Genomic DNA, 26,614 nt, shown 5'->3' with positions numbered 1-26,614 from the left:
CGCTGCGCATGTAAGTTAGACACGTCTCCAAATTAATTAAGATTTTTTTCTCCTCTCCCGTGTAATGATTAATTTATTTATTGTCAAAGCTCATTTTTGACAGAAATTCAAAGCACTGTACAAACAGCATAAATGCTGCAATAACACGTAATTAGGGACTGTGTTCTGCGTCAAAAAGCAGGCATGTTTATGCAGGCTTTCCAGAGCCCTCCCTGCAAGATCACTCTCACTGTCATGCATCGTCCTGGGCATGTGTGATGATATGTAAGCGTGTGTGTGTATATGTGTGCGTGTATGCATACGTCTTTATATGTGCATGCATGATTGCTTGTGTGTGAGACCATGTTAGCCTGTGTTTGTGTGACTGGTTAGAGAAAAAAGCCCTTGTCTAAAGACTTTACGGCTGGTCTGGGGATTATGGGAGATGAAAAGCAGAAGTGTGCCCTCCGTGTGGAAGAAGGCCAGCAAGAGACACCTCCTATGTCACTGCTGTTGTGGGACTCAGTTTCAGAGCATGGAGTGGTGAGGGCAAAATAGAGAGAGCAAAAGGGAGTGGGAGAAAGGTAATAAGTTATCCCTTTTCTTTATGCTGAGGGAAGCAGTGCGAGAGAGACATAGAGAGAGAGAGAGACAGAGAGCATGAGAGAAAGAGAGAGGACAGATGCAGATTACACCCCCCCCCCCCGTTCTGAGAAATCTCGAGACTGCAATCAGCGCTTTACGAGAGCGAGAGACGGGATGACAGGAGAGGCTCCGACAGCTGTCTTTTTCCCAGGCTGCTCGCTGCTCCACTCTGCCACGGCGCGTCTCCGCTTCGCGCTGGCGGAGGGAGATTATGCCGGGAGAGAGACGGCAGAGAGACGCACGGGGAGATGGGGCCGAGGGAGAGATTATAGAGCAGAAGAGATTGACTGAGAGAGGGAGACGATGTGAGAGAGAGAGAGACAGAGAGAGAGAGAGAGAGAGAGAGAGGGGGAGAGAGAGGGAGAGAGAAAGAGGGAACATTTGCATAATGTCCTCCACCACCGTAAGTCCCTGGGGCTACCAGTAAAGGATAACAGAGTGCCAATACTCTTAATCCAATCTCTTTATTTTTTCTAATACTTCAGAAATTAATAATTCTGCCCCACCACCCCCACACACACACAGTCGCTCTCCATCAACCACTTGCAACCCCCCCTCCCACCCCCCACCCCCCAGAAACCACCGTGAGCGCTGAGCTGCCTAACTCTGTAACTTTAACCTCACAAACTGATGCTAGCAGGCCTGCAGGCAGACCTGCTAATGAATGGATAGAGAGAGAAAGAGGAAAGTTAAAAGATGGTCTTTTATAAAGTAATTTAAGAAAATCCTGTTAGCTGGATCAAGTACAAGAGTATAATTTCTCAAAATGGAAGAAAGAAGAGAGCTACACACTCTCTCTCTCTTTCTCTCTCTCTCCCCCTCTCTCTTAATAACAAAATTAAGTAAGTAAAGAGATAGGGATTCAATTAAGCCGGTAAACAGTGGTGATAGCAGAAAGGGGTACAGCACATGGAGGCGGGAACAGGGGTACTGCATTTAGTACACTTATACCCCAGGCCACTCCTGCACCGATAGGATGGGTAATCCCGGCCTGGGTAACAGTGCCCAGTGGGACCCCTTTGGGTGGCCATCTGAATATTCGGCCTCCAGGGCTGGCCACACGTGTGCCTGATGTCTGTTGAAATTCTTCTGGTCACTACAAGCAGAAGAGCTTAGGAAGAGAGGTTCACATCTGTAAATGAAGACAACAGCAGATCCTGTCCCTGGTAATGGAAAAATTCTCTGACACCACAATCATAACGTTTCATGATGTTTAATCATAATTTTTAGCATACATGTGAAAGTTATTTGAAAAATGAACCATTTTTCCTGAGGAAAGTGTTCAGTTGGATAAACCAATCACATAATAAGGCAGATTTACAAGAGGTCACTGTATCCAAGCTTTTTTTAGGCATGGTTTATTTTCTCAGAGAACAACAGAAAACAAAGGGGTACTTTTTAAACAGCCATAGTCACACTTAAAATAAAATATGGATGCAAGTTTAGCCACTGAATTTTCTAACATGAGGCTATCTGTTAAGAAGCTTTATAGGTCCCAGAATAATGTCTTGAGAAGGAGCATTTCAGTGTAATCATGGAAATGGGATGACTCAGAGTAAATCGAATATCTGAATAATCTTGAGTTTAAAAGCAGTTACAAACAGTTATGTAAATGGTGAGGTTCCAGCTTATAAACAAGGAAAATGGGCTATTATTAAGGAAACGCTTTTAAGGAAAGATATTCTCATGTGTTTACCCCCTTTACAAATGCTCTGGGGCACAAAACACAAAACCTATTATTATTATTATTATTATTATTATTATTATTATTATTATTGAATCACTCCTTCATGCTCTTGGCATCAGTGGACCTTTCTCCCCCTCTCTGTGTCTCTCTCTTCCCCTGTCCCCATGAAGTTATCACATGAGTCCTGAGCTCTGTAATTGTGTCCAGGTTCTGCAGCTGGAGTGGCAGACAAAGCACTGCTCATGGCAATTTCTCAACACAATTATCGTTTTTGGACATTTGGTGCAGAAAACACCTGTCTCTTAAGCCGTCCCAGCAGGAAATGATTGTTGATAAGCAAAAATATTACGGCTTCCTCCCTCCCTCACACACTGACCAGTTGATCAGTCGATGTACCTGGGGTGATTTTTAGCACGTTAATTGCATGGGAATAAATCTATGAGAGACAGATTTAAACAGGGGCAAGATAACGCATCTGTGCCTCGCAGTGCTCTGTTTATTGTGCTTGATGCATAACACGGTGAGTTTTCAGGCACACGTGCTAAATGTTGAGCTGTGCTTCTGTTGCAGTGTCCGTGAGTACGTCAGTAGTGCGTCTTCAGAAGCCATGTATTTCCACGTTTGTATGGGTGAATGCAGTGCATTCCTGCTGTATTTGGTTCAGTTTGCTCCCAGATTTTGGTGGTAAATTGTTAGGCCTGCCAAGATTCTACTGTTAATTTCAAATTTGATGTTTAATCTTGACTTTTATTTTCTTTTCATATTTTGATGTTTATTCACATTTACTTACATGAAATCACATAAACAGCTCTCATAATCATTATGAAATATCATTATGAAAACATAATTTGAAAAAAAGGAAGCTCGGCACCAGGAATAAGGGGGACTATCAGTAAATGGTAGGGTAAATGGTAAGCTCTTCCCAAATGACTATTTAAGTCATTAAAATTAGCTTTGATCCCAGAGAGGTTAAAATGGAAAGGAAAACACAAACACTGCATTCAATAAAAATCCTTACTTCCATTTTCATTATACAGTATATTATTACATTGTTTTTCTTTTAATGTCCTTATCAATATCATTCATGTTAATGAGGAACAGCAGAGGTCCCATCACCAATCCCTGGGGGACTCCACTTCCCACAACACCTTGCTCAGATATTATCTCTCTTATCATTAGTTTGAATTCCATTCTAGAGTCAATTTTGTATATACACCACAGTTGGAGTCAGCTCCATTTCAATTCAGTCAATTCAAGGAATGGACTGAAATTCATATCATTTTGTGTGACAATCTTTTAATTCTGATTAGCTGAATTTCAAGTGTATGTCTGTGTCATTCCCTTTGCAGCCAGGTTCACACTTGGTGTGGCTGTGATTGATTGTGATTGAAGGTATCAGGCTGTTTTCAGGTTTTTTTAAACCATTCGGATTATGCATCCCACAGCAGCCAATCTAATGTAACAATGAATCTACGCAGAATTTCATGCTGAAGCATAACGCCATAAAGCAAATCCTGCTTTCCCTATACTACGCTGCATGCTGGGTGTGTATTCTGCAACCAGGTGCAGGCTGGGTGTTTCTGTGGTGCCCAGGTGCATGCTGGGTGCCGCTCCCCCCAGCCTCCACAGAGACAGTGCCATGTGGATTACCGCCATCATTACAGGCAGTTCAGACCAGCTTGTTGTTAAACAGACGGCAGATAAGAGTAGTTTTAAGCTAGTGTTACACACTCAGAAGGTGGCGGTTTGTCAGGAGGGCAAAATATTTAGAGCTCATAGCCAGGACTTACTGTAAAGCAACCTCAGACTCCAGTCTTTTGGTGACATGCACAGAACATCTCAAAGGCAGAGAGATAGGTCTGAGCGAAGTTAATATTCTCATATATGAGGGGTGTCCTGAAAAACAACACAAAATGTGGTCACACACAAAAAAGCTGATTTTAAATAAAAAGATATTTTTAAACATCAAAATAATTTTATAGGATGTCTTTTCACTCTTTTGGTCATTTCCTCGATTAGTCAGTAATGGGCAGAAAACTACCACAGGGTGATTGTCCTGTGTGCTGTCATGTAAAACTGCCAATTGTAAGACAAGAAAATGTGCATCATTGTCTTTTCCATAAAGCATCAACAGCAACAAAGCAACAAGTTGCACCTGCAGCAAATGCAAAATGAGTCTGGAATGCTGTTGAAAGAAAGAGCAGCATTGCCTTCATTCCTGTGCTGACACACAGCCCTATAATCAGGAGCCTAGTCGGATGTGAACATCCCTGAGTGGTCCAATGCCTCCAACACAAACCAGCATGTGTGCCGCCAACACACAGCCATTTACAAAGGTGTTACTCGTGTGATGTTTTTACGAGATGAGAGACAATGGGAAGTGAATCTCAATCAGAGTAAGTGGGTATTTGCCCGCTCTCAGAGCAATCAATGAGTGCTGCGTCCCGGCCACTTCCTGACGCTTCTCAGGGATTGTGCACGGTTGGCCAGCCAGCCCCTCAATTATGAAAAGAGTACGAGTTTGACGTGAAATGAAGAAGTGCTGTTTTGGGGTGTGTGCTGAGGAAAGGGGTTGTGCGTGCAGCTTGTGTCAAGGGGGTGGGCAGGTGGAGTGGTGTGGAGGCAGCTGGCAGATGGGTCTGATCGGGTACGGGCGGGCACGGGAGTACTACTGCACCTCTCCCCCTCACACACAAACACACACACAGACACACACACACACTCTCTCTCCCTGCATCACTTACAAAGGCAGTCGTTTCCTCCCCCAAAATGAGGCCACGGAAGCTATGCAAATGAAATCAGCGCTCGTGGATTAGAATGGGACACCATATACTCTAAATCATGATTGTCAATCATGGCTGGGGATTAAGGGATATGGGCTTACAGACCTAAAAAAGCAACACTTCCCCCTCCGGCAGATTCCCATTGTGAGGATCTGTGAGCAGGAGGAGGCTGGCCCAGGAGGAGCGTATTCACTGGAGCACTACTGCCCCCTGCCTATCCCAAGAGGGTACTGCATGCTCTCATCTAGCATAAATGTAGTCACTTTCATTTTCTTGCATATGCACACATAGGCACAGCCTGTGAGTCAACTGTTTCTGGAGTGATAAAGATATTTATTAATGTTTGATTGTGGTTGACAGACCGTGCCATTTTTGCACTGTTGTTTTCGTGCTGATTTTTGGCAACAATTGTGGTGGTCTGGGTTATGGTTTACAAATTTAAATAGGGATAGCTCTGAGGCCTAGCAGACACTGTGGTCTACTCCACCAGCCTCTCAGTCCAGAAGAGTAATTTAGATGCAGAGAGGTAGATCTGTCCAAGACAGTCAGCTTCTCACAAATAAATCTTCTCAACTGATATGATGTTCCTGACCATAACTGAACTTGCAGACCAAGGTAATGTAATACAATTAAATAGAGTAGCCATGTTGTTCCAAGCTGTGTTTTAGATGTGTGTGCGGTTAAATCTGTTACTCTAGTGGTTCAACACTGCTGCCTTTGCAACATGTGCTAGCACAGAGGCTCACCAGAGGAAGCTGACAGGATTGCTTGGACAAGGTTTTTTTTGTCTGCAGCCAGCATCTATTGTGACAGTGGAATATCTGTAGAAATACCATAAGAAATACAAAAAAGGAAAATAGTAGCTTCTTGTGCCTTTCTCCTACTGGTTTTCCTGCAAGCGGCTGTTTGCTAAGCATGAGAACATTCAGAACTGGGCTCACAGAACTGATAGATGAAACAGATGAGATGTAGGGTTGAAAGGAGTGTACCACAAAAAGTGGCTGTTGAGCGCAGTTCAGCCCCATGCGCCACTGGGCTGCATGTGTGCATGTGTGCATGTGTGCATGGTCAGGGCTGCGCAGACTCTCCAGCCCTCAGTGTGAGTGCCAGTCTGTTCCTGCAGAGCAGTCAGACAGCCAATGCGCAGCCAACTGCACGCGGGCTACAGGCGCGCTGCCAGGCCACATCTCCGGAGCACGCCTCACACCGGCGCTCTACTGATAATATTCGCCACAAAAAGAGGGGAAAAGGGACAGAGGCAGATAAGGAGGGAGAGGCTGAAGCGGGGAAAAAAAAGTTTCTGCAAACTCCATCTGGCCTCTCCTGGCACTGCTGCCCCCACCAAAATCGCACGCCCTGGTATTGTCATGTGGCAGATAACATTTCCCATGAGCCACATGGAGACCGGAGCAGCAGCCTGGAGTTGGTCCCTGCCTGGTTTAAGGATGAGGTGGTGAGCTTTGGGACAGTGTGAGATAGCTCACAACGCTGGCACCATGCTTCCTGTTCACCTGCAGGCTGCCTGAAACTGAGGATGGCACAGCCCCCGAGCCACGCTGGGCCTGGCACTTCCTGTGAAAGAGGGAAGGCCAGGACAACATCTGGAAGAGGGGAGGGGGTCCTGTGTCTTGGGCCCCCCACCCCTCCCTGCAGTTACCCCTCTGAGCTGTGAGGGAGGGGCTTTTGACTACAGCGTGCCAGTGACCTCGGAGGGGTGCGCTCTCTGTGTGAACTTGGACCTTGCCGCAGCCCAGTCACAGCTGAATGGGAGACCTACGAGTGCAGCGTGGTGCTTTGAGACCAGAGGTATCCCATAGGTGGCGCCATACCGTCTAATAGTAAGATCTCCCTTGTGCATTTTCTAGTCTCCACAAAAGCTTTTATGAATATTCCAATATGCATTGTGTTTAGACAGGGCCTACACCCCTAGGGTTGCCACTCAACATTTCTGTTTTGACGGGGGTTGGGGAGGGGTGGGGGTTCCCCGATGATGCCCCCCACTTCCCTGGCATCGACAGCTACCTGAGTCGATGCCTCCAATGCCAAGAAAATAAATCAATTAATATGAGCTGTCAGTAGAATAAAGAGCAAGTACTAATCATCGTACATCATTAGGCGAAGATTTAGCTTAAATGTGTTTAGCGGGAATTAAGCAAAGCTGCTGTTGACATGGATTGACTGCTGTAATGCTTTATTGTCAGTGCACTGGGAGGCAGAGGGAGGGCCGGCGCATTGAGGAGACTGGTACCAGGAGGAGGGAGTGGTGGGCCGCTGGAGGACTTGATGGCTCTGAGGCACAGTGTGCCTGCGAACAGGAGTCTGACTGAACTGTGTCTGGGAGGGAGGAGCAGAGACTGGGACCAGCAGCTAATGGAGACGGGACTGTTTGCAGGAGAACTGACTGCATTGATGGAGCTCTGGAGGGAGGTTGGAAATCAACATTTTGACCTTGGTTGTTGAGTCTGTAGGCATTCATCTTTGCATGGACCCTTGATTTAAGGTTCTATGCTTGCTCCCCCCCTCAAATGACGACAGAGACAGAGATACAGAGAGAGAACTGTCCCCTCAAAGCTTTAATGAGGGCTGTCATGCAAGGAGCCACAGACTGTGGAGGAAGATATGAGGAATACACAAGAAATTAAAACAAAAATGGTGCTGGGTGGCTTGTTTTGGGACACTGAGCTGCCCCAGTAAGAGCAGCCATGTGTATTAGAGGCCTCTCAGTGGGCCAAAGACGGAGCCTCACCTCCCACCCTCGCCCCTGAGGACACAGGGAAGAGGCCGGATCTACCAAAGGACTGTTAATTAAATAAAGGCCACGGGGTTGCCATGGCGGTGGGTAAACAGAACAAGTCTGAGGACAAGAAAAAGAGTGGTGCGTATAAGCCCTACGATGGCAGGCCATGTTTCTGGGATCTCTTAAGCTGTTCGGCACTGGGGAACGAACCGTCAGACCCCTATTCAACCCATACTGAAAAAAAACAAATATTTCAACTCAACCAGTCATGGAGGCGTTTTTTTTTTTTGTCCCTGTACACCGCAGCCAAATTCACAGCTCCTCTCTTTCCTTCGCTGACTAAAAAAAAAGATCTTTAGCTTCCTTTTGGCGGCTGTACAAGGATCAGTGACGCTTAAGCTCAGCAGTGAGGCTAGTATCTGAATCACTGACAGCGTTTCATTTGAATACAAAACACAGCAACAACAAATAATCCGCCTTTTTTAATATTACTGAACTGCAGAGTGGGAAAATTCTGCATGAAGGCACCTTGATGGATGGATGGAGAATTAGCCTTGTGGCGTCGCAGGTTGGGGGCTTTATGTCTTAAGAAAGGGGATGTGCTGTAAAAGGGGAGTAATAAAGGTGTAATCGCTGGTGGCGCTCCAACTGTGATTGGGAAGAGCTGAGCATGCTGGGTAGCTCTCGAAGTGCTTGCTGGCACTGGAGGGGACCCATGGTTCTGCACAAATCAACCTTATTTGCCTTCTTCTTTCGCACCAATGCCTTCACAGCCCTGCCCTACCTGGGAGGGGAGGTCTGGATCTACCACCGAGTCCTTCAAGACAGCTAACCACAGGTGTGGGCCTGTCCCCTCATTGGATGACACAGGTTTCTCAAATCTTCCACATCTTCCATTTAGTAGTACCTGCCCTGAGACCTTTGCCTAAATAGCTGATTGGTTTTAACATAATAAATAATGTACATAATATTTAAGGCTGCTTTTCCTTACTGCCTCACACAGAACCCACTTTACCACAGGCAGAAAGTGAATGCTTTATATATTGGATTTGTTGCACTTGGTAAATTGCATCAGAAATGGAAGCTCTTACCTTTCACTCCAGCTCTGTATTTATAGGTTACTCTTAGGGCTAAGATCATTATAGTGGTTGTACCTGTGCTCACCTACTATTTTTATCCTGCTTTGCATCTTCTGGTGTACTGTACATGACATTGCATGGGAGAATCTGCCAGGAAAATAATACTGATAAAGAAGTATGTTAAATTTATGTAATAAATTATCACATTGGTATACCACTCAGAAGCACTTTCATCTTCAGTGGATTAAAGCCACACAAAGGTTACTACTGCTGAAAATATTCCCCTATTATAAAACTGTAGTCTAGTTTACTGACAGGTTAAAAGTGTTTTGTACCACCATAGAACACACTGGCCAATGAGGCATACTTGATCAGCTCATTGTTTACTCCAACCACTTCTAGACAATATCTAGCCAGTATAAGTATCAGGCACATTAAAAGACTGACATCTGCTACACTTCAGGGTACAAATTGAGCATACAAGACTGAGGTACAGGTCTATACTGTTGTCTGTCCTCTGTCTTTGTCTGGCCGTTTGTGTGAGGAGATGGCTTTGCAATTCTTGCAGGAAACCCCCAGAAACGGTCCTGACCGTGCTGGAAAAGCACCTCACCCCTCCCTCTTCCAGGGTTTTTACCAAACAAGAAACATCAGCAGCCGCTTCAGCACTCCACCGGTGATCCCACACTCCCCAGCCTCGCTGTGTGTGTGTATATCTATAGGAGACACGCATTTTGGAAGCGGCTGGGAGAGCGAGAGCGCGGGGCCTTATCCAGCGCCCCAGTATTGACAGTGCTGCTAATCCCCTCCACCTGCTCAAACACACCCCAAAACAATCTCCGCGCCCCTCCTGCCTGCCCATTCGGCGGGGCCCCTGGGGGCAAGCCGCGTCGGGTTCTCACTTATCGGCCCTGGCGAGGCCCCACCTCCCCCCGCCCGGCTCCAAGGATTCTCGCTTTAATCGCCGCAAAAACAAATAGTTTTCAAATGTTTGGAAAGCGTCGGTGTTTGCGCCCGGGCCTAAGAAAATAGTTTTTACAAGCTATCCAGTTGTGATTAGGGATGAGAGAATTGAATTTCCGAGGCATTAATAATATTAATATTAGCCTAATTAATTGCATTGTTTGACTTTGCCTAGCACCCTGTGTACCTTCTACAGAACACTACACTCCATGTTCTACCTTTCAGCTCTCTCTCCAGTCCTCTACAACTGCAGTCTTTTCACAAACTGGCTGGTTTTTGTCTTTTCTGTTCAACTCCACAGGTCTAACTTGGATTTGCTCTGGTAGGTGAGCCAAGTCCTTTTCTAAGGAAGTAAACATAAATAAAGGTGGAAAATGTAAGCCCTGAAAGTTACCCTCATGAAATCGAGTCTTCCATGCAAAAAAATATAAATGCTGTTTCTTTTTAATACATTCATGTTCGGCAGCTTTCCTTACCAGTTTAAAAAATAAAAACTTCTTTGTTATCTTCATCAGGCTTCCTGTTAAGTTTGTAATCTGGTTCTTTTCACCTATTTTGTATTTTGTTCCATGTTTATACATGTTACTTGCCTTTTCTGTGATTACCTCTGAGTGAGTGGATTTTAGTGGGTAGTTTTGGTTGTGCAATATGGGGAGCAGGTAGGGGACTCTATTCATTATCACTCCAACTATACAGCCTTATTCATAAAAACACAAATAGATATAACCTAAAAAAAACAAAATGAAAAGACTACAACCTGTTCCATGGGCCTACAAACTCAAAGTAGAAAACCTTACCTTAAGATCCACACTGCTGATGAGTCAGGATGAAAGAACAACAGGCTTCAATACAACATAACTATTTCTTTTATTAATCATTAATAAAGGTGAGGAGCTGTACAGAGGCAACAGCTTGGGGGGTGGGGTGAAGGCTTGGACTGCCTCGGCCTGCCTGACTCAACAGAAGCAAAACACCACACTGCCCAGATCAGGAGACTGTCAACCGGACAGCCATTACTATTACTGTACAGAGCCCTGCCAAGAAAGGGTTAACTCATTAACAAAGGTTCTTTAACTGGATGAAAGGGATGCTGCAATGAGTCCAAAGACAAGGTCATTCTTTTTCCACAATCAAAAAGCAGACAACATCCTCTGTGCGCTCATGTGCAAGTCTCAAAGTCCATCTCCACCACCCTCTGCTTTTGCAGAAGATGATGCTGTGTTTTCACTGACTTACTGGGGCTTTCACCAGTCACCTGAGCATGTGCTAGAGTAGTGCAGAGACTGCCGCACTTTAGACATGACCCCTTAGCGTATGCCCAACCAGAGCAGAGACCGCTGCACTTTAGACACGACCCCTTAGCGTACACCCGGCTAGTGCAGACACCTTGCACTCTTGCTGCTACCCCTGACCCTTCCTAGTGGTTGCAGGGCGGGGCATTGCCGTGTACCTATCTGTGCTGTATGCAGCTCGCTCTGGTCCAAGATCGCTGTGGGAGAGGGTGGGGTGGCGACGTTTCATTCCAGTCTTGTTCCCAGGGCTGGCCTATGGCTGCCCTCCGTTAGGGTTAGCCACCACCCATCCCAGCATGCAGTGCTTTGGCCACCTTAACCCAGGCTGAGCTGCCGGCTCCTTTACAGCAGCTTCACACTGATTACATTCCCTTGGGGTCAATGGAGACACAGCACTTACATTTGGCACGATAAAAACAAAAAAACCAAAAGTGAGATCCTAACACTTCAACAGTTCAGACTTTCTCGCCCATCTAATACTATGGCTATGTAAAAACAACTGGTATAGGGAACAAACAAAACGGTCTTGCATGGCATCTGTCAATGTTAGAGGGGTTAGAACTGGAAGATTTAAATTAGACCCAATAAACAGAAATTAGCAAAGACACTCTAGTCATTGCGGGTTTGAGTATCTTTAAAAAGTGCACAAATCCAGACCTGGCATAGGTCTCCAAAATTCATGAAGATGAGTTCCTCTGTGTGTCAGTGGGCAGGAGAAGGGGCTCAATGTCCTCTCTGAGATGCAAGGCGTGGTGCGAAGCTCAGGAACCAGAGATCGCATCTGATGGGCTGTGCTTTGTCAGGGGTGCGGGGGGGTGGGGGGGGGGAAGGGACGCTGGAATTTGTTGAACTTCCTGGGGATGAGGCTGTTGATTATAGAAGGTAGATAGAGAGATATGGTAGGTGCGGTGTGATTGGGCAGTAGTGTTGTTGGCTACAGGGAAGTTACGGCGACCTCTGGAGGTCGTTAGCTGAAGTGGCGGCCCAGCCTGGAAGAGCGGTAGTCAGCCCTCAGCTGGACGAAGGCGTGCAGCAGGTTACGGTCCAGGTTGGTGAGCTGCTCCCCTGAGCACACCTGCTTCAGGTTATCAGGGGCAACCACCAGGAGGTTACACAGAGCATGGAGGGTGTCGAAGAGCTGCAGTACCAGGGGGACCTGGAGGGGGAGACAGGCAGCTGTGAGCAACTCTGATACGATTAAAGGAACTGAACGAAAGCTTAGTCATGTCCCCATATATCCAATCCTGAGAATGGACCAAAACTATGAAACAGCCCTCCTGACCTGTAGAGGCAGTGAGCATGAATATGCAACACCCCTCAACCCCATCATCCCAAACCCCTCCTATTCAGCATGCAGCAGTATAGATGCAGGGCTTGTAACCGAAAGGTTGCTGGTTCCGGGCCAGCTCGCTGGAGTGCTGCTGTTGTACCCTGAGCAAGGTACTTAACCCACAATTGCCACAGTAACTATCCAGCTGTATAAATGGGATAAAATTGTAACCTATGCAAGTTGCTCTCGATAATGTAATTTAATCATGTAATGTAATGCATTATGTGTCCTGACCCCTGACCCCTGACCCCTCACCCGGAAGTCCTTGGCACAGCGCCGGTACTCGGCCACGTCGCAGATGGCCAGCATGCCGCCCATGGAGCTGTAGCTGAACTGCTGCAGGTGCTCGTGGATGAGGCGGTGGAAGCGCACGCCCAGCTCTGTCAGCACCGTGTCCACGTTCTTCCCGTCCATCGACTGCCGCACCTTCTCCACCTGCTTGCTGACGTAGGCGCACACCTTGGAGCAGGCCTGGGGAAGGGGAGGGGAGACAGAGGACAGGGTGGGGTCAATGCGGCGCGGCTGGGTCGCCTGTCTAAAGCGGGGCGGGGTGGGCTGGCCCGTACATTGGTATACTGGATCATCACGTTGTTCTCGTCCTCCGGCTTGAAGTCGGTCTTCTTCTGCTCAGTGGCCAGGATGTGCTTCATCTGGCCCACCATGCAGTTCAGAGTCCTGCAGAGGAGGGCAAAGGAAACTGCACTCAGAGAAGCCACAAAAAAACGCATGCAAGAGGAAGTGACCCAGGTCAATGCAATGAAACACAGGCACTGACAAATCTCATCGCCTCACCCTCACACACAATACGTAGTGGCTTAGTGGATGCCCTTATGTGGGATGATTCACGTACTGCCTCATCATAGTCCACGTAACTACAAACGGCATCAAAGCCCCAGTGTGGTGTCTACATGCTCCATCTAAGCAGAGCTTGGAGAGAGAGACTACTGCTGCTGAGAGAGGAGCAGGTCAATGTCTGCCGCCCACCTGTCAATACCAGTGTCCAGCTTGACCTCCATCTGCTCGATCACCTCCTTTTTCTTGTGCAGGCACTCGGTGAGCTTGGGGGAGGAGCTGAAGGGAGACACAAAGCCAGAGAGGTTAGGGGAGAATACTGAGAGAATTTGAGAGGGGATATTTGTTCCTGTGAGAGTACTGTGACTGTGGTGCTAACTGGAGAGCAGAACCCTTAGTAGTGGCATGGATATGCAGGGATGTGCAGGGGGCACAGTGCCATGGGACCTGGCTGTAGGGTTTCACTTCAAGCTTACCTGATGAGTGGCATGAGGTGGTCATTGAACTGCTTGTCAAAGAGGTGGAAGATGGTGTTGGCCTGCTGCACCACATCCAGGAAGTAGAGGTTGGCATTCTTCGCGTCGGCTGAGGGGATAGCTGTCAGGGAAAGAGCCATCTCAATGACACTGCAGTTACCGTTTACAATGACATCTCCTGCTACACCACCCTCTCTGCCATTTTCTGCTGAGACACAGTGACAGCAGCCACCCCCTCTGTGCCAGATTATACAGAGCAGGGACATACAGATAATTTCATTGGCTACTCACCACCCTGGCTCACGGCAAAGGGAACTCTTTCAGTAAAGTAGACAGGCAGGACATATGCAATGGTTAGCGTTACCTCTCTGTAATAGTCTCGACAAGTACTGATACACGGTCATTTAACGCTTTATTCCTACCTCTGTCACATTAGTCTATGTGCACCAATGGCAAAGGAAACTGGATCCCACTGGGCCAGGTAACAGGTATGCCTACCTGACAGGCCGATCTCCAGCGCATAGTCAATGTGGTCTACACACAGGTGCTCCACCAGCAGCAGGAAGATGGAGAAGGCATTCTTGGGCAGGTCAGAGGGGTCTGATAGCTGTGGGGAGGCGAAGAAGAGGGAGGGGGTCTGATTACAGTCACAAAAACCTCACAGGATTCTGACTAACTTCCAGCCTACAATGTAACAGGATCCACAGGAAGTGTACGCTCACACTGAGAGCTGATGAATGGTAAATGTCTAATGGTGTTGTCAGCATTTTCCTCCACTGAAATGCCACTCACAATGAGTGACCTGAAATGAGTGCCACGACAAGGCAACACCGAGAAACACCAAGGAACAGAAGTACAGCTCTGGGGTGAAATGTACAGGGGATTCTGAGTTACCCTGTGGCAACGTTCAAAGGCGTGGCGCGTCTCCTGCAGCAGGTTGACCACCACCTCCTGGGAGAGGAAGGTCTCCCCGTGGGTGTCGATGCTGGGCCCCAGCGGCAGGTTGGTGCGCTGTCGGATGCGTTCCTTCAGCTCCTGGATGCTGGACAGACAGATGACAAAAGGGTTACTGGTGCCTGCAGTGAGGACGGACAGACAGACCCTCTGCAAACTGACACCTGAGCGTTACACCAGCAAGGTTTAGCTCACAGTGGATATACACTAGCACTGAGCTATTTCAGTTCCTGTTTCTTCTATTTTTAGCTTCAATCTGGATTTGTCATAACGATAATATAATATGCAAGACTCAGAAAGGGGCATTTGGACTAAATACAGACTCAGAGCAAATAGGGAAAAATGTCACTGACTCTTCTCTATGCTGGGAGACCAGCACAACAGCCATCACAAGTTTAAAAATAGCAGTCAAGCCTTCCACATGGGGCCAGCTGTGAGGACCCTGACTGCTGGCTTTGGCAGACTGTAACAGTTAAGGCCTTAAGAGGAAAGTGGGTTAGCTGACCTGTGTTGCAGATGTAACACAATAATATTCATCTAACGTGCCCCCATATTTGGTTTTTATATTCCTGCAGTCAAATTAATGGCAAGTTGCTCCAAAAATTGCACATGCCTGTCCCTCTAGGCTGGAGCAGCCTCCTCAATTTGATTAAAGTATTTGTTTTACCTCAAGTGCATACCAGAACCCAACACACTACTACACATAAAAAATTATCACTGACTCCAGGTCAAAATCATTTGACGAATTAAAGGTGATTTGAAACTGAACTACTTTAGCAGTGCACTGCCTTGATACGTGCGGGTAGACCCATGAGGGAGCACAGAGGGTTTGGTCTAATTATGGGATGCGTGTGGGAGTGGCTGGCCAGGCCGTCAGGTGGAGAGGACAGGGTGGCAGCGAGCAGCCCTTACCTGCCGGTGCCGAGCGGGCGCTTCTGGTGGTTCTTGGAGTCGTAGTAGCGCTGCAGGATCATGGAGCTGCGTGTGCGCAGGTATTCCCGCTCCATGTCCATGTAGCTCTCCAGGTGGGACGAGAAGATGTTCTTGATCAGTTTGGACAGGAAGGTGTGCTTGTCCGAGCCCAGGTTGAACTCCATTAGCTTGGTGGCCAGGGTCGTCGTCCTGGAGACACACAGTCGGGGGAGGTGTCACCTCAGTTCCAGGGATGGGTGAAGGTCAAAAGGAATGGGCATCCACTGTCTTACCTGGTGTAGAGGTCGTACAGGTTCTTGAGGTACTGCTCTGCATCGGACCGCCGGGTCTCCTCAAGTTTGTCCCTCACATGGGTCTGCAAACACAGGACTTCAGTTGGCAGCACTTATATTACATTACTGTCAGTTTACTGTCAGTACTTTACTGTCAGTTATCAAATGCTCTTATCCAGAGTGACTTACATAGGTTACAATTTTATCCATTTATACAGCTTTTATCCATTTATACAGCCAAGGGTACAACAGCAGTGCCCCAGTGGGAAATTGAACCGGGAGCACTTCAGTTACGAGTCCTACATTAGCCAAGCACTTAACCCCACACTGCCACTGCTATGAATTCAGAGGTGAAAATTCACTTAACTTGCCCTGCAAATAAACTTTCTATGAAAGCCATGGTATGTTACACACACACATATTATATATATATATATATATATATATATATATATATATATATATATATATATATATATATATATATATATATATACATACACACACACACACATTAAAATGCAATTAATGATCTCAGTTTATCATTAATTTCTACTCACAGCTTACTTACTTCCTCAGAAAGGAGTTGTACATACAAAGCAAATTTTATTGAGGTATTTCATATTATATTATAACCTAGTGTTTCTCATATCAAATATCTGTAACTAATATATGTACCAAAGTAACATATCAAACTAACAAAGTACTTATGTGAGGTTAAATCCTGATTAATGTTAAACTAATGATTCAATCAAAACGAATTATCGAAGAGCTCAGCTACGACAAAAACTAGCAAATATGTGAATTACTCTATGTAAGTGTTTAGTGGCTTCCTGCATTATCACCTCAAGCTAACCCCACTAATAAAGCAATGATGTAAGGGAATGCATCAAATTCCTACTGCTTACACAAGTACCCCTTAAAACTGCTACATACCCTCTTAGGTGATCTGCTTAACAATTCACAAACACATCTAGTGAATTTTAAAGTAATTACACGTTTAAAACCAGGCTGCAAGAACCACCAGGCCCTAACAATAGCTACTGAATATACTTTCAGGTAATACAGTTGGCAATTCATACTGTCACTCTGTATCATTCACAAACGTGGCATTTTCAGCAAAAGGAAGTTTCCCCTTCCTGTGCAGGCCTTCAGAGCAGTGAAGCAAGGGATTCTGGGAGATGCAGTCCAACATTTTTGAAAGCAGAAACAGAGCGAAAACAGTCTGGAACGCACCAACACAAAAGCACCACGGTGTTCCCTTCTTCGCACCCTAAGTAAGTCTGTTCCTGTGGCTGGCTTACCTGCAGCTTGTTCTCGAAAATGTTCTGGATGAGCTTTGCCATGACGGTCTCCGGGCTGCAGAAGACCTCGCCCACCTGCTTGTTGACGCGCTGGCACAGGAGGGCGGTGTCTTCAAACACGTCTGCCCGTGCGTAGGCCCCCTGGGCACAGACATGCCACGTCATAGCGGAACAGCAACAACACAGTCAATTCAGCCAGTGCCACCCTCATCCTGGCAGTACATGGTGGCAAAGAAAAATGCTGAAAAGACTACAGAATATACAAGCACCCAAAAACAAGCTACACAGAGGCAGATCTGTCATTACAAACAAAGAGTGCTCCAATGAAAACCAGCAGACTCACCTCCTGGCACTGTTTGATGTAGACATCCACACAATGTGCATAGCCCTGGAGGAGTCACAACAGAGAGAGTCTGGTCACAATCTTTACTCCCCAAACTGTGTCACTGACTTTTATGCGACAATCTCGATTGGTTGAAGGCCCAGATTAATTTGCATAAAAACACACTTTCAAAAATGGCACCCTGGAAGAGATACCTGTCATTTTTCAATCACAGCAGCTTTTTTGTGGATTCAGGCAATACATTTTAACATGAACCAACATTTTGACTGGATCCAAAATGGCTGACCTCATGAGTTGCCCATAAAAGGGTAAATGTCACTGATTTCCATACCAGTAATGTATGTACTCTCCCTGCACTCCTGTGTGCTATGCACCAAGGTGACATTGGCCTTTGGTTGGATGGCAGTTGGCTGGATTGAGAAGTGTGTGTTTACAGGGTCTCCTCTGTGTTTGTCAGTCACCTTGAAGTGCAGCAGGACTGCGGCCACCTCCCGCATGCGGCCGATCTCGCCCCTGCGCTGAGCGGCCGTGAACTCCTGGATCAGCTGACGCTCCAGATCATGGTATTTACCTGGCCGAGCACACACACACACACACACACACACACACACACACACACACACACACACACACACACACACACACACACACACACGGTCAGAGTTAAAGAAAGCCCTGTGATCATTTGTCAGCAACTTTATAGTGGCCGTTGTGATTTAATGTTATAAGAATGTGACAACAACTGGTTCATTAAATTAAGCAAAACTTCACTACGATGAACTAATATGACAGTCATGCAGCAGACAGTCTCAGTCTCATTTATATTAAACCAGCCAAAGGTGAAAATGGCTTTCTGAGTCTGTTAATAGATGGTATCTATGCCAGATCAAACAGTCATTATGCAGAAAACAAGGTCAGGCTAGATAAAATTTTTGGAATTGGAATTTTAAGGTAATTTGCAAGGGGTCAAAGGTCAAATATACCCAAAACAGACACACACCTAGACTATATAACAAACATTATCCTTGGGCAAAATGAAAACAAATATGCTTGTTATATGTATAGCACTCCATCTAGGTATGTGTTCATGAAAATAGCAAGTTTTGTTGATCTATGCAATGCATATGGTCTAAATCCATGACCTTTGAAAATTCCAAATCAAAAATGCTATCCACCTTGGTCTTGTGTGTCACCCTATGACTGTTTGATCTAGTATGAAAAATACCTATTAAAAGATGATGCTGTTTAATAATAGCTCATGTTGGCTGGTCTACTATTAGGTAAATACAATGGTTTGGGGCTGTTTGATATCAGGTCTTGATAATATCTGACATATCTGTGCAGCTGCTACAGTTGCATTTCCTTTCTAGAAAAATTACAGAACCCCTGAACAGTGTTGTATCAAAGGCTGACTTCCTTCCAAGTCTTCGAAAGCAAATACTCACTGGCAATCTTGGCTTTGACATCAGCAAACCTGCCAAGAGACAAAGACAGAGAGCCATTAGGATGAGTGTCCAAGAAACACACAACTATTCGGACTTCCTGATCGGGATTCGCAATGAGAAGTCGTGGATGTAAAGTAAGCTACACTGAAAAGGTCAAACGCATTGCGTTCAGCTTCACATTTATGATGGTATGGCTATTTAGTTTAATGGTTTTGTTGGGGTATGAGGTCTAGGCGTGTGGCTGTTATTTTATCCAAAATTTGGAGGCTGATGGAGCCCTTCAGAACCTTCCCAGCAGCCTCTGTGCCTACACTTTTGGCAGCCTTGTGCAGAGTGGAATTCTGGGTAACTCACCTGTCAAACGGCAGCTCCTGGGCGATGAGGTGCAGCTTCTGAATAATGTCAGCAGCTTCTTTAATCTACGGAGGAGAGGGAGAGCCGAGAAGACCCCGTGAGGCAGCCGTTTAGACAGGAGAGGCCAGCAGCACCTCCACTCTGGAGGATCAGCTTTAATTAAATCACCCACCACATGCCCGCCGCCTGGATGATAACTGCCAGCTCGACACACCTGAATATCAGCACCACCGAGTTTGCAGCGCATCCAACTCTTTATTGCCTGCCTGTTCTGAATGGGGTGTAATCCCACAAGACTCTTAATATCCTTCGATAATCTGTCCGGGCTGGGATATCTTCCTGAAGGGCCTTGTTGAGAGCCCCCCCCCCCCCCCCAACCCGATCGCCCAAAATGTACGTCGGCCCTGCCGTCCGCATCTATTCTGCTGCCGCATATGCCTGCCTCGGCTAACATCATTACCCCGCTCCCGTGAGGTGGATGCTGCCTTTTTGCTCTGCGAGGCTTTCTAAGTATCTGTCCTCTAGCTAAGATTAGCTAAATCCCATGTAAGTAATGTAGCCGTCTCCCTGCAGTCAGGGTTTAGCAGCACTTGTCTCCATGCTGGCGGGCCAGCCCTCCCTTTCAGAAGGATTAGCAGAGCCTCCCCCTCAAGCTATTGACTCACAGCTTCCCTCCTCAGCTCGAGGTATGCTCGTGAAAAAATGAAAAAAAAAAAACCAGCCGACATTCCCACACACCTCCGGACACCCGGTGCCGGCCTTCGTCGCCGCGCCCCGCAATGTCCACCATAGACTTTTCCCGCCTTCATTCAGACATGCACCACAGAGGACAAAGGAATGCCTAGCTTTATGCTCCCGCGTGGGGTTACTCTCCCCATTCAGCTGGGCCTTCACTACCCAAGGCCATGTGCTGCATTATACATGGTGCCTTTACTTAGGAGAAGGTTATTTTCTCTAAGCTAAGCATCTGCAGTGTTTCTCAACTTCCAGCACCTGGGTCACTGGGGTCCATCTTGCCAGTTTATGACAAGCAAAACGTAGCTCTAAACCCACCAAGCTAGTGACTGCTACCAGCTTTTAATAAAATGGTTTTCCTCCCGCTCACCATTTAATGTAAGCCTGATGACACTACAGAAATTGTTTTAACATTTTGAATATAATAGTAAATTCATATCAATTAATTATATATGTCAATAGGTTTCAGCAAAAGCTCATGTTCCAGTAAATCAAATGTTATCAGTTCATGTGCTGCTTTTCACATACTGGGTTCCCCTCAAAAATGGAGCTTAGAATGATTACCCTATTAAGACGGGGGGCCTCAGTTCCCCACAGAAATGCATCTGTTCCATTTTTAAATCTCTGGAGCCCCAATCCATGGAAGCACGAAAGCCTGATATCACCCCCAAATCCACTGCACAGCCTTCATTTATCAAGAGCAAAGCTGTTGTAGAAGATGAGTAGCATTAAGCTCCCGGCAGATTATGAAGATGGCAAGCTGGACCGTGGGACCGTAAAGTTTCAGAAACACTGTTTCCTCATTGTTCAAAAGTAGCACAGCATTCAAACCTGCTCGTTTGTCTTAAGGCACGTCTGTAGCAAAAGCCTGGTTCAGTAATGACAACAGAATGGTCATATTGTCATAATGGGGAGGCGAAAGCAGTGTAATGGACACAGGGCTATGCCACAACCCAGGGATGTCTTTCGGCAGTGCCTTGTGGGCCGATGGCACTGACTCAGTTGCATTCGGGGTGTAAGAAATGCAAGTGCGAGTGCTGAACAGGCGTGGCAGGCACAGCTCACCTTGTCTGGGTTGTTGAAGACGTCGCTGCGCAGCTCCCCATCCAGGAACTCGTTGAAGTAGGTCATGAGGCGCTGGGCCTCCACCGCCCTTTGCCGCGGCGTGTTCACACCTTCCAGCTGGTCGCCGAGGTGGCACACCTTCGTAGCAACGTAGCTGATGTGCTCGTCCAGCTCCTGGAAGTGCTGGAATGCCACCTGTACAAACAGATGGACAGACAATCAGAGAATCAAACCGATATCATATTGCAGGCATACAAACAGTCAGGGATTTAAAGGAACTTCCAGACCTTAATAACGCCAGGGATAACAACAAAGACATCACAGCACTGACATATCTGTATAAGGATAAGAGGGTACATTTAAGGTGTAGACCAGTGTTTCTCAATCCTACTCCTGAAGGCCCCCTGCTCTGCACGTTTTCCATCTTTCCCTGCTCTACCTACCTGACTGAACTCATCAGTGGCACTTTTGATTAGCTGAGTACACCTGCTTTAATCAAGCAGCAAGGATAGATAGAAGATATGCAGGACAGGGGACCTCCAGGAGTAGGATTGAGAAACACTGGTGTAGACTATTCCTGCCCTCCAGGTATGAGGAACCTGCTCCATTTGCAATTGTCAAATTTACACGGCACATACACAAATGAGGTCTGTGATTGGCTGAACAGGGCAGCTAAATGTAAATGGAGATCTTAGGTCTACGGATGGCAGGCCAGCATTCTGAGGTGATACAGCCATATCCACACTCTCACCCTGTATTTACACTGCTCTACAATCACACAATTCAGTGCTCTGGATTCCCGACAAAAGAGTCACTCCGCACCTTGTGAACAGCTTTGGGGTTGAATGAATTTCGGCCACACTTACAACAAAACTGTGCATTGTCTCACTATCTTATAATGGAGGAAGTAGCCATGATGCTTGTGTTTTATTTCAGTTGTAGGGAGATTACAAAAAAGATTTTGGAGATTGATGACAGCTATATTCAGATAAGGCATCTGGCACATGGGATAAAACGTTTGTCTAATGTTTATTCACCTGATTTACGAACTACCTAACTAATGATGATGAACAAGACCTTGCTCTTGTAAGGTATTTTACAGGATAACAACCTACTTTCATTTCACTCACCTGGGCTTAGGGCAAACTAACTGTCATATCAGAGATTGGCACATGCTATTAACCCAGGTCAGCAGTGGAAATGCCTGTGGCTTGCCTCAGGTATAGCTGACACACAGCTAAACTGAACTCCAGTTAGTGAACTTGCCCCCAGGGAGGCGAAAGCCACCTGGCCCTATACTGGGTTGAGTCCTGGAGGAAATGTCCCTGCCTTGTGACCTTGGTGAGCCTGCACCCACCTGGTTGCTCCTCTGCAGGTCTTGCACTTTGCGGGCGAACTCCTTGGCCTCCCGGTGGCACTGTTGCTCCAGCTTTTCCACCCTCCTCTGGATGCGCTCGTCCAACTGCTTGAGCTCCTCGATGTGCTTCTCAAACTCCTCCAGCAGCCTACAGGGGGCAGAGTGGAGCACACGCATTACCTCAATCAGTCCATTTAACCAGCCACATGATCTCTACTACTGCACGACAGCTGGGTACCCATCCTATGCTCTCTCCTCAAGTTTATCCCATAAACCCGAACATGTCACTTGCCAACAAGGTGAAAACTTCTGGGGAACAATGGCTTGATCTGATATTCTGCCTAATACTCCCTGCAAGAGATTTAGCAAAGTAAAGAACCCCCACCAGATGCTGAGGCACTGTCCACTTTCCACAATTTATGAAGAGAATAATATAGAATCAGCAGGAAAAAAATGGCAAATCGTCAATTTCCAGGGGAGATGAATACCAGCTGCCACTCCTGCTAACCTTTCACCGCAGTTAAAGTAGAAAAATAGTATTGTGAAATTAATTTCCAGGTCTCTGGATTTATGGGTCCACGTACAGACAGTCTGGTCAGCAGCATCATAAGTCCTATAAGGGCCACTGAGCAGATGCTCTAAGTCAGCAGTGGTTTCTTTAGGGGGAGAACACATCCCAAAGTGATGAGTGTGTAATCTCTAGAATAATTCCCTCTACACTGGCTACTGCAGCTTAAGGCCTGCCTTCCAATACTTATTCTCTTGGTAAGCCATGACTCAGTGCTTCATGACTGCAATGTGACACCTCCCATGGTGCACTGCTTTTAAGTGTCTTCACAGCCCGAGTCTGGCAGAGACAGAGCAGATGGCATGGAAAACATGGCTCATTGTGCCAACATGGGCTGCCCAGCGGTGCCCGTCACCAGTCCCCAGGGGAAACCCGGGCATGTAAAGAGCACTGTCAACATGTGAATTACGTTGTCACCTCTTATACAGTGGAGCTGATGTGACATCAAGCATCTGCCAGCGCTTGTCACACCAATGGGGGGTGGGGGGGTGTTGACGGTCCCACATGCTGGGACCCTCCTTGGGCCTGTCCCAGCAAAGCTTGTGCCCACACACACATATACACACACACACACACACACACACACACACACACTTGCGCAAGACTATGCAGTCAGTCACACAAAAGCAGAGGGTCTGGACAGCTGGTCAGGGATGGCTGTGTGAGAAGAGCAGGGCAATGCGATCATTACCTTTTGGGGTCAAACGCCTCAGCCCCTCCTTTGGAGCCTCCTCCTGGGGTCCTCCATGCCAGCCGCTCGATGTACTCATCCGCATCGAAAGGTTCCTGAGAGAAGAAGCAGGTATCACATTACATTAGTCATTTTCCAGAGCAACTTACATATCTTACGATTTCATCCATTTATACAGCTGGATATTTTACTTAGGCAATTGTGGGTTAAGCAGCACCCCAGAGGGCAACTGAGCCAGCGACCTTTCAGTTACAAGCCCATCAGGCATGTGAACCAGTCCATATTTCCGTGAGAACATTTCCTTTATTTAAATGGTAATGACTGCCATTTAAAAAAGCAGGTATTTCCCTTCACAGTGGGCATTTTGCTTCATTACTGCTATCTTGCCCACTATGTCAACAAATCTCTACAAATTAGAAAATGCTCTTAATTCGTCCCATATTAAGCAATGGGCAAGGACTCATTCAGAACAAATCCTTATGATGCAGGAATGTAAAATTTTATGCAGCAACAACAGGATACATTTTTACATCCAAAATGTGATGCATTTCAATCTATACATAATATTTATATATATTTTTTCTGAAAATAAGGGCCACCTGCATGTAAGCAATATTACGGATAACAGTCAAATTTTACATACACAACAGATGTACCAAATCACATTTAAATGAGAGGCCAACTGAAATTTCAAGCAAATACTATTAACATATATTCCACTTTCATAAGCACTGACACATATGCAAAACTAAAAATTATTCAAAGTGGCTATCCCTACGACTTCTGCAATTTCTCTAGTCATCTGAACTCACTTCCCAGCAGTTTTCTTTCACTGCACTGTCATTAAAACAACAACGCAGTCTATATTCATCAGCTTAAATAATGAAAATCTGGCTATATATGCAGGATCAAGAATCCCATTGGATTCATTTCTGTTTATAGGAGTAACAGTATACAAAGTCTGGATTTCAGCACAACTTTTAATGATGATTTTGTTTCCTCACAACAACAAATCTCGTTCGCCTGGGTGTAGCTAGCTCTTAGTGCGGACAAACAGCCAAGCAATTCAATCAAACCCCTTGGGATTTTTGGACTGTACCATTACATACTCCTACTTCGACATCAATAGTACTGGTACTCCTCGACATACAATTGGCAAAACCAAAACAATGAAAAACTATCATTAAAAAGGGTGCAAATCTGACATCCTCAACTGCTCCTCATAAAGTGACTATATCATCCCGAAGACCTCAATCCTAATACCAACGACTCATTTAATGTTAGTCCTTAGCCTGCTAGCCATAAATGACCGGAAAATAAGGACGTAGCCAGCTACAAAGATAGTGCACACTTCGGTACCTAATAATAGACCATTGAATGATATGGGGCATCAAAGTCAATGAAGGACAAATATAAACCACAAAGTTGCAACAACCACAACATAAGTATTTTTATGACATATGGTTTAGCTAGCTAGCCAGCTAGTTATTTGCATGACAACTAGCTAGCTGGCTAGTTTGCTATGCTCGTTTTTAGCCCCACCTCGAATAGTTGAGCGCTAGCCATGGTTAATTTCCAAACGAAAGCTGTTGGCTGTGGATTTGCAAAACCGGACCACGCCGGGACACCGCGGACTGGCGAGTCGAACGGTCCGATCTATTATATGATAGCTTGTCTACTGTTGTTCAGTGTTGTACACAACGGGCCCTCTGCTTCCTGCATCCAGCGGCCATGTCCGGGCCGGAAACGGAGACGACAGGCCCCGCCTACAGCCAAGGGAGGGTGGCACAGAATGAGTCAAGCGCGCTCACGAGCTCTACGGGCTCTTATGCAGTAGTCTACATATCCTTGATTGGAAATGGGAATTCAGCATCATGCTGCAACAGTGTGATTTAGCATGTAGGATTATGTATTCATCTCTCTGACGCAATTATCAAGGGCGACACGCTGAGAAAAACTGTTGACATATTATTTTTATGCCAGCAGCCAGATCACCCTGACATGTGAAATAACTAAAGCTACTTGCCATTATACCACATGTTCTTTATTAGTCCCAGTACGAGCTGCCATGTAAATGTTTCATAAAGGAACTGGTGTTGTTGTCAATGGATTGAAACATGTTTGTTTCATGTCTGGCTGTTTAAATACAACACACTCAGCTAATACTTTGATGAGACGCTAGGTTGCTGATGGAAGTTGTGTTGGTGAGCCAGTAATGGGCATTCTGGTCCAAGCAAAGTCAGTGCAGTGATGGCAACTGGTAACTATATTGTAGTAAATCCCATCCTTTGGCTGAGATTACTAGTGGTTCTGACTCATTGTGGTCATTAAAGACCCCATGGCACTTATCATAAAAGTATAGATAATTACTGGGGTGTCCTGGTCAAATTCCCAGGGTGGCTCTAGACATCTGACCACCTGATCGCTGTACAAGTTATGCTATCCCTTAGTGGCCTTGATTCCCCAAGACATCACTGCCACACAGAGTTCTCAGCTAACAACCCCAATTAAACAAAAGTTTTTTAAAAAAAGAATTTATAGTGCAGAATACATATAGCAAAAGATCAGTGGCTATAAAAAGACACGATAAAAGGCAGCTCGGAGCCATCCTTTCCAATTGCAACAGAAATCTTTAAATTTAGCAGTATTCATCATGACCACCCAGTCAGCCACTTCATTACAAAGTAGTACTGCAGACAAAAGAACTGTACATCACAGTTGACTTGGCACACCATAGTAGATGAGAGTCTGATGAACTGAGACACGGCTTGAAGAGGTGAGTCTTCAAAAGGTGATCAATGGAAGAAAGGGACTCTGCTGCTCTGAGTGA

The 26,614-nt window shown here is 46.2% G+C and overlaps 1 protein-coding gene across 1 annotated transcript; it reads right to left on the bottom strand.

Annotated features, from left to right (window-relative positions):
• Nucleotides 1-11,980: 11,980 nt before the first annotated feature.
• Nucleotides 11,981-25,530, bottom strand: exoc5 (exocyst complex component 5). Its single transcript, XM_036543064.1, has 18 exons — nt 25,327-25,530; nt 23,785-23,879; nt 22,526-22,673; nt 21,169-21,363; nt 19,369-19,433; nt 19,015-19,043; nt 18,031-18,140; nt 17,570-17,614; nt 17,227-17,367; nt 15,923-16,005; nt 15,630-15,839; nt 14,658-14,805; nt 14,262-14,370; nt 13,764-13,884; nt 13,480-13,566; nt 13,062-13,170; nt 12,751-12,966; nt 11,981-12,321 (listed from the first exon to the last, which is right to left on the bottom strand). Exons 1-18 carry the CDS (start codon nt 25,348-25,350, stop codon nt 12,133-12,135), a joined length of 2,124 nt encoding a protein of 707 aa, XP_036398957.1. The 5' UTR covers nt 25,351-25,530; the 3' UTR covers nt 11,981-12,132.
• Between the last annotated feature and the right edge of the window lie 1,084 nt (nt 25,531-26,614).

The sequence above is a fragment of the Megalops cyprinoides genome, chromosome 12 (assembly GCF_013368585.1).
Source record: "Megalops cyprinoides isolate fMegCyp1 chromosome 12, fMegCyp1.pri, whole genome shotgun sequence".
Taxonomy (NCBI): domain Eukaryota; kingdom Metazoa; phylum Chordata; class Actinopteri; order Elopiformes; family Megalopidae; genus Megalops; species Megalops cyprinoides.
This window is presented reverse-complemented; position numbering and strand designations above follow the sequence as displayed.

Excerpts from the sequence above, each read along its gene's own strand:
- exoc5 (XM_036543064.1), bottom strand. The coding sequence starts at position 25,350 with ATGGCTAGCGCTCAACTATTCGAG. Across the intron at positions 21,364-22,525 it reads ACCTGCAGAGGAGCAACCAG|GTGGCATTCCAGCACTTCCA; the intron begins GTGGGTGCAGGC and ends CTGTTTGTACAG. Across the intron at positions 17,615-18,030 it reads CAGTCCTGCTGCACTTCAAG|GGCTATGCACATTGTGTGGA; the intron begins GTGACTGACAAA and ends TGACTCCTCCAG.